The following is a 12,164-nucleotide window of genomic DNA, read 5'->3' as shown; positions in this document are numbered from 1 at the left end:
TTTCCATGTTATAGGGATTTTTGAGAAGAAGACTCCTTTCAGAGCCTTTCAGTACCCGCAGAGGGCATCCAGGTATATTCTGGCCAGCCCAAAGTCTCTCCGTTTCGCTTGTTCTCGTTAGCGAGCCACTCTGTCAGCGGTTGGAAGTAGGTCAGCAAGGCCGCAGCTGACATGTTGCGTTGCCCTGTGATAAGTTCCATGGCGTCGGGCCAGGGTTTGCTGTAGCCCAGCTTCATGGCGTTCCTGCGGAAAGCAAAACAGCGACACAAAGGTGTGTGGGGTGGGTGTGCACATTCACACACAGGACATGAAGTGGGTGGATGAAATGCTGCAACAACCTAAGAACTGCTTCCCTGTCTTCCACTGCAGTGAGATCGATCCCTCTGAGAATCTAACAAGCAGGGTGTAATGTTACCCCACATTGTTTTGTTCCCAGCATCTGATAGGACAGCCCTGGGCTCCTGTTATGTACTGAGCTGCAACCTGATTGGCCTACAGGTGAATCCCGGAATTAGCCAATCACGTGCGGCCCATTGTGTAAATAATGTATATAAAGCAGATATTTTGGGGGAGCTTTCATTCCTCACTACTATGAGCTGAATAAAGAGCATGAAATCCACACTCAACTCCCAGTATATTTCAGCTCCTTTAGCAGATGTCAGGAACTGGGGCAAGGGAGGAGGAATGATGGAGCCCACTGCCCCATTCTGACCCTTCCGGGGAGGAGAAAGAGGAAGACAGTATAGATTTACAACAAGGGTTTGAGGGTAGTCGCAGCTCAGAAGCAGATGAGGGGTAAAGCTGGGAAATAATGGGAGAGACAGAACAACACCCGTTGTCATTAGAAAGCATTTCAGACCCACCATCTCCCAGAACCCGGCGAGCCTTAAAAGTAGGAGAGCAAAGAGCTCAAAGACAGAGGGCACTTAGCTGCACCCGTAGAGGAGGTGATGGCGACGACAAATGAGGAAGTGGGAGAGATTGGGGTTGGGGGGTGGAGATTCACTCGGGACAATGCCATTATCCAAGAGGCTGGGTTCTATAGCCTCTCTCTGTACTGTTTGAAATTTAAAAAGGACTGTAAGAAGCTTTTCCTTGTCTTTATACTTTCCTGGGCAACCAGCCGGGAGCTGCTGACAGCATCCTGACAGCACCCCAGCAGAATTCAATTTTGCATGCTGCCAAGTTGCGGGTCTTATGCAGGATTGCAAGACGTAGAATTGTAACAGGTCCTACTACACCCAACTCAGGATGGGCTGTGGATATGTCAATTTCAGTTCCGCTCTGTTTCTCATTTTTCAGTTCTCCAAATTTCCACATCGGTTTTCTTTCTTTATTTTTTTAAAGGGGGCGTTGTGAGTCAAAACAAGAACACCCAAAGGACTGAGAGGGCCCCAGGGGACTGATACCTGAAGCTTCTAACCAAAGGGTCAGAGCAGAGCTTTCCAGACTTTTCATGTCGGCGGCACACATTTCAGACACACATCATTTCGGGACACAGTAATTCACTTTTTACTAGCAAACCAGAGTTGTTAAACTAGCCCCTTTCCAGCCCCGCAGGTAGCATTTGCGTGACACACCTCCACGCCGCAGCTGACACTGTTAACGTGTCGCGACAAAGTTTGGAAAGCTCTACGGTAGAGTCTTACAGTGTAGCCCCACCCAGCAGATGTGGCTTGTTACTCACGCTAGGATTGTCCCAGCTTTCTTAGACTGGTAGATGTCACATTTGTGCAGGGGTCCTGTGTGGCCAGCAGCATTGCACAGGGCCTGGTGGAACTGGAACTGGATAATGAAACTGACAAAGTATCTGGAAGAGAGATGGAACAGGTGAATGGGAGCTCCAAGGTCACACTGTGCTCCCGGCACCCCCTCCTCAAGGGCCAGAGCTGAAGACGGGACACTCTTCTTTCTTTCTTTCTTTCTTTCTTTCTTTCTTTCTTTCTTTCTTTCTTTCTTTCTTTCTTTCTTTCTTCCTTCCTTCCTTCCTTCCTTCCTTCCTTCCTTCCTTCCTTCCTTCCTTCCTTCTTCTTCATAATCATACTTACTTCCAGGGACGTCAAATAACTTACAAAAAAAATCCTTTGGTCGAAAATCTAACTATAACATACATCAAAATCATCCTCCTATTACTTATGCATAACAGTATATTCTTTCGTCCCTACTCATTTATCCTAATTTTCCCCCCTCCCTCCCTCCCCTTTAACCCCTCCCCCCCTCAAATTGTTCTCTCTTCAAATCTTTAACCATGTGCACATATTATGCATTCTAATTTGGATGCTATGGTTGGCTTCCCCCAGTGCTATCCAATTCCTATAACTTGTCCATTTATTCAAAATCTTTTGACATTTGTTTTCCCATGTATCTTCCGTCATTGCCTGTTCAAATATATCAGACTGTATATATTCAAAAACATAGTCATTCCATTTTTCCATTTATCCTTTTCTTTCAATCCTGATGCAATAACAAGCATACCAGCTAAGATCATAATTTTATACCAATCTTGCTCTTTTCTTTCTATTTTACTATTCCCCAGTATTCCTGAGATAAGCATTTCTCTATTGACTTCTATCTTAACCTGAAATACCGGTACATCAGAAATAACCTTTAGAATCTTTTGCCAATATTCCTTCACACAAATACACTCCTACCACATATGTGCATATACCCCTAACTCTTGACCGCAATGCCAGCACTTAGGACTCAATCCTTTAACTACCGTATTTTTCGCTCCATGACGCACCTGACCATAAGATGCACCTAGTTTTTAGAGGGGGAATGCAAGGGGAAAAAAATTCTTTAAAAGGAGCGCTGAGCAGAGCCTGTATGCATCCCAGGCTCTGCTCAGTGCTCCCTTTCACGAGCTGCGAGGAGTGTGTGTGCGGCGTGTGCAGGCTTTTCCCCAAGGAGGGAGAAGGGCAGCCCCCGAGCGCAGCTCTTAAAGGGGAGCACGGCTTTTGCAGGCTTTTCCAAGAGGTGGGGGAAGGGACTGAGGTGCTGCCCTCTGTCGCTTCCCCCACCTCCCGCAAAAGCCAGCAAGAGCCACACACTCTTTAAAGGGAGCAGGGCTTGTTGTGACGTGGGGTTTGTGATTTCAGCTCTCTTGACATAATCTGCTGGAGACAGTTCTCTAGTAACACTTCTTTATTACAGCAAACAAGACTGAAGACTGAGGAGGGGAAAGCTACATTTATAGGGACAGGGGACTAGCTAGAAAGGATACATTTTGGAGGGAACAATATCAGGCAATCACAGTCCTGCCTTTTGGAGGAAACCAATAAGACAGAGGATCCAAATACAGCAGTTTAAATGAACCAATAGTAGCTGTACCCCCTGAAACCAAAAGGCAGTTACTTTACCCTAATGCAAATATAGACAATAATAATACAGATATAAAATCCTTTGACTCAATACACAACACCCCTCCCCCCCTAGTGAGCACAGCAGACGTAATCTCTCAGGTACTGTGGGGTCCTACAACTTCTACTTGATCTCCTGACAACAGGCGTTGCCGGTTCTGGATTGGGTGTTACCTGTGGTAGAGGGGCTGCTATAGGGGTTTCCTCAGGAACAGATGGAGTCCCAGACATCTCAGGGTTCCCTACCTGTACCTCGTCATCATGAGGACTAGCAGACCCTGGTTCATTTGCTGAAGCCCCTGGTGACTGCACCTCTGGGCCATTTTCACTCTGGTCTTGCAGCTCTGCGTCGTTAGCCAGGGATGAATTATCTGACTCCTCCCTGCTGAGCGCCCGGCGCCTCAGCTGATCTATATGTCTCTTCCAAACTTGCCCATTTTCCAAGGTTACATAATAGGACACAGGTCCACTAGCCCGGGTGACCACACCAGCCACCCACCGCGAACCTCGTGAATAGTTCCTCACCCAGACCAGATCTTCAGGGGCGAGATACCTTGTTGTGTCAGTCTCAGCCTGGGGGGTTGCTCTTGAATTATGGTTTGGCATTTTATCCGGGTGGACATAATCCAGCACCGTTACCAGTCTTCTACCCAAGAGCAGCTCAGCTGGCGACTTGCCCGTCGCAGTACACGGCGTCGCATGCTGCAAAAATAACATTCGCGCGATGCGAGCTGACCAGTTACCCTCCATTAAGCGCGCAATGGATTCTTTGGCTGTTCTTACCATGCGCTCAGCCTGCCCATTGGAGGATGGGTGAAAGGGCGCGGATGTGACCCCTCTTATGAAGTTATCAGCCAAGAATGCCCTGAATTCTTGGGATACAAAAGCTGCCCCATTATCTGATACAATGGTCTCAGGTAACCCGTGGGTTGCAAACAGCTGCCTCAACACCTTGATTACGGCAGCTGATGCCATGCTAGGGACCATCGCCACTTCTAACCATTTGGAATATGCATCGACGACAACCAAAAAGACCTTCCCCTGGAATGGCCCAGCAAAATCTAAGTGCAGCCGGCTCCAGGGAGATCTGGACTGCTCCCACCAGTGAACTGGTGCTCTGGCCACTTCTGGCCGCACCTCTTGGCATGCCTTACATGTTCGTACCCATTGTTCTATGTTCTGGTCCATTCCAGGCCACCACACATAACATCGGGCTAGCGACTTCATCCTGACCATTCCCGGGTGTCCCATGTGAAGCGTCTCAAGCACCCTGTTTCTCAGTGGTGCTGGGATGATCACCCTATCTCCCCACAGGAGACAACCCTTATGCATGGACAACTCGTGCTGCCTTGTCGCATAAGGCCTGAATTTGTCTTCATGCGGACCACCTGGCCACCCCCTCCCCACCCAAGTGAGCACACGGGAGAGAACAGCATCTTTCCTCGTTTTCTCAGCTATATCAGTAGCCGTTACAGGAGCCCCCGGAAGTGTTTCCAGCATCATTATGTGCTCCGCTGGAGCGGGATCCTCATTGCTCCCGCCAGGAAGGGGCAATCGACTCAGCGCATCAGCGTGGCACAACCGTTTCCCCGGCACATGGGTCAAGGTGTACTGGAACCCGTTCAGGAATATAGACCAACGCAACATTCTGGGGGAGAGAATTTGTGGCGTTTGTTTGTTCGGGTTGAACAACCCTAACAGCGGTTTGTGGTCCGTTTCAATGGAGAAATGGCGACCGTACACATAATCATGGAACTTTTTGATTCCTGCCACAATTGCAAGCGCCTCTTTGTCAATTTGAGCATAGTTGCGCTCCGTGGGCGACAACGTACGGGAATAGAAAGAGATGGGCTTTTCCGACCCATCCAGTTCCCTATGACTCAGCACCGCCCCCAGGCCGTATTGAGAGGCATCACATGCCAGGACCAGCGGCTTTGACTCATCATAATGAGCAAGGACGCTCCCGCTACTCAGCATTCTTCGCAAGGAGTCAAAAGCCTTCTGCTGCCCCTGCCCCCATCGCCACACATTCTTTTTCTGCAACAGTCTATGTAATGGTTCAGCTACCGAAGCTTTATGGGGTAAGAACGAATGATAAAAGTTAATAAGTCCCAGGAATGACTGCAACTCCGTCTTGTTCTGTGGTCGTGGTGCCTCGATGATGGCCTTAATCTTAGCATCTGTGGGGTGGATGCCTGATGCATCAATTTTAAACCCCAAGAAATCCACAGCTGGCACCCCAAAACTGCATTTTTCCTTTTTCAGTTGCAACCCCACCTCCTTGAACTTGAGCAACACTGCACGGACACGCGCAACCAGTTCCTGTGGGTCTTTTCCAGCAATCAAAACGTCATCAAAAAATGGCAAGACCCCCGGCAGACCTCTTAACAGGCGTTCCATGAGCCCTTGAAAAATCCCTGGGGCCACACAAACTCCAAATTGTAATCTGTTAACTCTGAACGCCCCTTTATGTGTGACAATAGTCTGTGCTTCCGCTGATTGTGGGGTTACTGGCAGCTGTTGGTAGGCTTGTGCCAGGTCAATTTTGGCAAACACCTTGCCCCCAGCCAGTTTAGCCAACAGATGTGATACGACTGGAATGGGGTATGAGTTTCCCCTGAGTGCCTTATTGATAGTACATTTGTAATCTGCACAGATCCTGACTTCCCCATTTGCTTTAAGGGGCGTGACGATTGGAGTCTCCCACTTAGCAGAGTCCACGGGTGAGAGAACTCCCTGCTTGACCAATTTATCCAGCTCTGCTTCGATCTTGGGTTGCAGTGCAAATGGCACTCGCCTTGGTTTGAGTCGGATTGGGGCCACCCCAGGGTCCAACTCGAAGTCAACTGGGGGCCCTTTATAACAACCCAGTTTTCCATTAAAGAGACCAGCAAACTCTTTGCATAATGCCTCGCTCATCTCAGGGCAGGTTTGGATTGAATTAAGCCCTGATATACTCAGTCCCAGGGCGGGGAACCAGTCAGTGCCCAGGAGACTGGGGCGACTGCCCTTCGCAATCACCAGTTTGAGTACAGCCTGTTTGTCCCGGAACTGAACTCTCACGGCACACATTCCCATAACATGGATGCGGCCCGCTGAGTATGACTGCAAGGTTGCCGGGAAGGGCTCCAGAGGGGGCAACTTACCCCTGGGGAAGAATGTCCTCGCGGTCTGGTCCGACACGATAGTGAATCCAGATCCGGAGTCCACCTCCATGTCGCACTGCTGACCCTCAATCTTCACCTTGACGTGTGCCTTGCCTTGCGCTGGGAACTGCACGACCCTCCCGTTGATCTCCGTTACATAGTGGCAGTCCTTTAGAAAATGGGTTGCTGTGGGCGGTCTGCGATGCTCCAGTCTAGGTGTTCCTGTCGCTCCCAACGCCGCCGATCTACAGACCCTGGCGATGTGACCTGTCTTCCCGCACGTCCGGCACATAGCATCCCGGAAACGACAACTCTTCCGCTCATGGTTTCCGCCACAACCTGGACACCTGCCTCGGTGATCTTTGTGCACTGTGCAGGCCTGACGCACTGACTCGACCCCACGGACTGGGCTCTGGCTCGGAGTAGCCTCTAGCTCGTCCATGGCATGCGCAACTTCTATCTGTGGCTTAGGGGCCTTGCGACTGGCATCAAGCTCCTCTCTTTCATAATTCTCCGTGGCGGTGGCCTCCTTCAAGGCTGAAGCAAGGGTAACCTCTTCTTTAGCCACGATGCGTCTTCTGGCTTTCTTGCTGCTCAGACCACCGATAAACCGATCCAGGAGAGTCTCTTCCAGATTTTGGAAGTCGCAGTGCTGAGCGAGCTTCCGCAGTTCAGCTAGAAATGCAGATACAGACTCCCCAGCACGCTGCTGCCTCTCATGAAACTCCATCCGCCGGGCCATCTTGGTCTCAGTAGGCGCCAAATGGCTTGTTAGGCAGGCAAGAATATCTTTGAGAGATGTCTCACTTAGCTTCGCTGGAGCAAGCAATGCCTTGGCCAGCTTGAAGGTCTCAGGCCCACAGTAGCTCAGGAATGTGGCCCTTCTTTTGCTGGCATCGGTGATCCCTTGAGCCACTGCGAAGAACTCGAAGCGTTCGACGTAGTCTTCCCACGTGTGGGGCTCTGATGGCTGGAAGGGCTCCAATACCCTTGGACTCTCCATTGTCCTGTGGCAGGGTCGTCTTCTCAGCTGGCCAGTGAGTCTTGTTCTTAGCTGCAATCCGGACTCTGAGGCAGGGCTGCGTTTAACCGCTCCTCAGCATTCCGGATCCCATCCTCGTCGCCAGTTGTTGTGACGTGGGGTTTGTGATTTCAGCTCTCTTGACATAATCTGCTGGAGACAGTTCTCTAGTAACACTTCTTTATTACAGCAAACAAGACTGAAGACTGAGGAGGGGAAAGCTACATTTATAGGGACAGGGGACTAGCTAGAAAGGATACATTTTGGAGGGAACAATATCAGGCAATCACAGTCCTGCCTTTTGGAGGAAACCAATAAGACAGAGGATCCAAATACAGCAGTTTAAATGAACCAATAGTAGCTGTACCCCCTGAAACCAAAAGGCAGTTACTTTACCCTAATGCAAATATAGACAATAATAATACAGATATAAAATCCTTTGACTCAATACAACATCAGAAATAACCTTTAGAATCTTTTGCCAATATTCCTTCACACAAATACACTCCTACCACATATGTGCATATACCCCTAACTCTTGACCGCAATGCCAGCACTTAGGACTCAATCCTTTAACTACCGTATTTTTCGCTCCATGACGCACCTGACCATAAGATGCACCTAGTTTTTAGAGGGGGAATGCAAGGGGAAAAAAATTCTTTAAAAGGAGCGCTGAGCAGAGCCTGTATGCATCCCAGGCTCTGCTCAGTGCTCCCTTTCACGAGCTGCGAGGAGTGTGTGTGCGGCGTGTGCAGGCTTTTCCCCAAGGAGGGAGAAGGGCAGCCCCCGAGCGCAGCTCTTAAAGGGGAGCACGGCTTTTGCAGGCTTTTCCAAGAGGTGGGGGAAGGGACTGAGGTGCTGCCCTCTGTCGCTTCCCCCACCTCCCGCAAAAGCCAGCAAGAGCCACACACTCTTTAAAGGGAGCAGGGCTCTTGTGGGCTTTTCCGGGAGGTGGGGAAAGGGACAGAAGGCAGCCCCTCTGTCCCTTCCCCCACCTCCTGCAAAAGCTAGGGATAGCCGTGTGAAGCCTCCTCAGGGCAGCGGGATGAAGAGCCCTGAAGAGGCTTCGCACGGCTAAGCCAGAAGCTAGAACAGCGATCCCTCTCACTGTTCTGGCTTCTGGGATAGCCGCGCAGCCTGCATTTGCTCCATAAGATGCACATACGTTTCCCCTTACTTTTTAGGAGGAGAAAAGTAAGTCTTATAGAGCGAAAAATACGGTATGTATGCCAGTTGCGCTGGGGTTCTATACCATTTCAATAGGAATTTCCTACTTAATTCTTTATATTTATCCATTTTTATTTTATCTGTACTCTTCATAATCTCTTGGACCGTATTCAAATGCAACAGCCCTTAAGATGGGACACTCTGGCCTAACCTTTTCTAAATAACTCAGGCCAGGCAGGGAATCACCTCCTTACCTGACATATGGGACATTTGCAGGAATGTGGAATTTTGCCCCTGGGTCGAAATCTTCTTCTGATCTTGGCACAGGAGGACATAAACCTTGGTACTTCAACCTATGCAGTAGGGATAAAAGGAGGAGAGGGAGAGAAGAAGAAGAGTTTGGATTTGATATCCCGCTTTATCACTACCCGAAGGAGTCTCAAAGCAGCTACCCTTCTCCTTTCCCTTCCTCCCCCACAACAAACACCCTGTGAGGTGAGTGGGGCTGAGAGACTTCAAAGAAGGGTGACTAGCCCAAGGTCACCCAGCAGCTGCATGTGGAGGAGCAGAGACGCGAACCCGGTTCACCAGATTACGAGTCCACCGCTCTTAACCGCCACACCACAATGGCTCTCCGGAGAGAAAAATCACCAGCCAAAAGCCAACACTGAGTGCTGATCTCACAGGGTATCCAACCTAGAACAAGGATGGGAGAACCTGAAGTCTAGGGACCAAACACAGCCCCTCCAGGCCCTTCTCTATAGCTTCTTGGGCTCTTTCCCTCTCTTGAGTGCTTTTGCGTTGCTGGAATATTCCCTTGAATCGTGCTTAATTGCTTGCCTGTTTGTGTCTCTCTGTAGGAACCTCTGGCTTTTGCGTGCCCATAAAGTAGTCTACTGTGCAAAGGTAAAAGTCAAATTCATTGCTCCACCCACATTTGCCTCTGGCCCTGCTCATCCCTGGCCTGTGACCCACAAGGTAAAAAAGGTTCCTCCACCCTTGCTCCGGAGGAGCAGATGTCTTGCTTCAGAACAGGACAGGGTCATTGTGTAGCTGGAGGGGCTTGCTTTTCTTTAGATCCCCCTGGGAATCGTCAACAACCTATTTCCACAATTACTGGCATGCTTTTATTTGCCCCAGAAAGAGCCCTACTTTCAATACTTTCTTCATCCCATAGAGCAGGCATGTGGCACCTCTGGGGTGACTGGATTACAACTTCCATCTCCTCCAACATTGGCTGGAGCAGAAGGGAAATGGAATCCAACATCTGGAGGGCCACAGATTCTCCATTCCTACCCTAAATTTTCAGTGGCCAAAATATACACACCATGGGCATGTCTGGAAGTGGAATACCTTCCAAAGTAGCACTCTGGGCAACCCCCAGTAAGGCAGGCTCCATTTTAACCTTGAACACCACCTGGGGAAAGTCAGCAATGTTCTACCCACGTTTTCAGAAACCAGGCCATGTTTGCTCTTCACCCTCCACTCAGTTCTGAGTCAAGCTTGCTCCCAGCATAAACATATGGGCAGAGCTCATCCATGATGAAGCACAACCAAATTGTCTGATAGTTTCCTTCTCCAGGCAGCGACCCAATACCCACCTAAGATTCCACCATTGTTGATTGTACTCCTCATATGGAATGCGCCCATCAAACACTTTCCATCTCCACTGGTCCATCAAGTAGCCAAAGGGTAGAAAGGCTATCTTATCTAGTGCAATGCTCATCAGGTAGTTGATGTTACTCTCTGGCCAGGAGAAAGGAAGTAACAAGAAGAGTCTTAGACCCCAGTGCTTAACCTTCTGCCCCATATCTCCTGATGTTCTTACTACATTCCATGTATCCACACCCTTTACCTCCCAACACCTTATTTATCAAATTCCTAAATCCCACAAGCTCCCACAACCAATCTTATGCCTACATCACATGTTTAAACAAGGGCTGGTCAGTCAACATTTATGATGTCTAATTCAGTTTATTTTATTTTCAAATAATATTTATTATTTTCAGTAAATGAACATAGTAAAAAAAGGAAAAGTTTAACAATAATAAAGACATATAAAAATAAAAAATGCATTCAACTTATTACCACTTAATTAATTAAAATTAAGTACCATCCATCTTCATAAACATAGTATATGACTTCCTCAGATCTCTTCCATCTGAATTTCTTAGTAATTATATGTAGCAGTTTCCAATATCAGTGTCTAATTCAGTTTAAGGTAAAGGTAAAGGGGCCCCTGACCATTAGGTCCAGTCGTGGCCGACTCTGGGGTTGCGGCGCTCATCTCGCTTTATTGGCCAAGGGAGCCAGCGTACAGCTTCCAGGTCATGTGGCCAGCATGACTAAGCCACTTCTGGCGAACCAGAGCAGCGCATGGAAATGCCGTTTACCTTCCTGCCGGAGAGGTACCTATTTATCTACTTGTACTTTGCCATGCTTTCAAACTGCTAGGTTGGCAGGAGCAGGGACCGAGCAACGGGAGCTCACCACGTCGCGGGGATTCAAACCACCAGCCTTCTGATTGGCAAGCCCTAGGCTCTGTGGTTTAACCCACAGCGCCACCCGCGTCGCTCTATAATTCAGTTTATTCCAAGCCAATTTGAAAAGCCAATCTGGGTTGAAAGGCAACACAACAATGGTTAAGTGTATCCCTGCTTTTGAGTCTGTGGGATCCAGGGCAAAGTGTGTTGAGACTTGGTTCTGAGATGTATATGTCCATTTCAACCACTGCTTTGGCAAATTATAAGATATCATGAACAACATTTAGAAAGCTCAAAAATTCTAAAGAATTGCTGCTGAGAGCACTTTGCAACTAAGTGTCCCCATGTGGTCCATTCCTGCTTACCTGGGTTGTCTTCTACCTGATTCAGCAGCTTGATGCTGTACAGGTGCTTTGGGGTAGAAACTGACAAGGCCATAACATCTCCGATGGCTTCATGAAATCCTGGGTTGGCCCCATCACGTAACGAGATGGGTTGGTCCTTGTACTGCAGGAAGTACTGGACATGGCCCATTTCGTGATGAACTGTTATTAAGTCATCCATATTCACAGAGGTGCATTGCTTAATTCTGAAACAAGAGAAAGATGGGGAAAAGGTGTCACGTCCATGTAAAATAATAGAAGGGAAAGTGAAATGGAAGGGAAATTTAGAGCTGGAAAAGTGGAACAGCCAATTTAGTTCACTCACCAGCCAACCGAGAGTCAGGCATGAGAGCAAGCAGATTGCTGAAAGATTTTTTTAAATAGAGCAATGGCTCCAGATGATTTATGCAGCCGGATGATTTATGCAAGTGAACTGAGCCACAAATTGCAATGAAGACGTCTGCCTCCCTCCCTCTCACTCACCTGACCCAAAGCTGAACAACCCTGGATCTTTCTGGAGCACTACAGCAAACAGCCCAGCAGACAAGGGTGGGAAACAGAGTCGTATCTAATCCCAGAAAAGATGTGGCACTGGTGCAGGTGGA

The 12,164-nt window shown here is 48.7% G+C and overlaps 1 protein-coding gene across 1 annotated transcript in view; it reads right to left on the bottom strand.

Annotated features, from left to right (window-relative positions):
* ACE (angiotensin I converting enzyme) overlaps positions 1 to 12,164 on the bottom strand; it is a 68,527-nt gene that overhangs the window by 1,350 nt on the left and 55,013 nt on the right. The window contains exons 20-24 of the mRNA XM_083407471.1: positions 11,542 to 11,765; positions 10,295 to 10,439; positions 8,948 to 9,046; positions 1,688 to 1,810; positions 56 to 243 (exon numbers count right to left, since the gene is read on the bottom strand). Of these exons, the coding sequence (XP_083263597.1) occupies positions 56 to 243; positions 1,688 to 1,810; positions 8,948 to 9,046; positions 10,295 to 10,439; positions 11,542 to 11,765 (779 nt within the window). The remainder of the gene's footprint in view (positions 1 to 55; positions 244 to 1,687; positions 1,811 to 8,947; positions 9,047 to 10,294; positions 10,440 to 11,541; positions 11,766 to 12,164) is intronic.

The sequence above is a fragment of the Podarcis tiliguerta genome (assembly GCF_965153285.1).
Source record: "Podarcis tiliguerta genome assembly, chromosome: 13".
NCBI lineage: Eukaryota > Metazoa > Chordata > Lepidosauria > Squamata > Lacertidae > Podarcis > Podarcis tiliguerta.
This window is presented reverse-complemented; position numbering and strand designations above follow the sequence as displayed.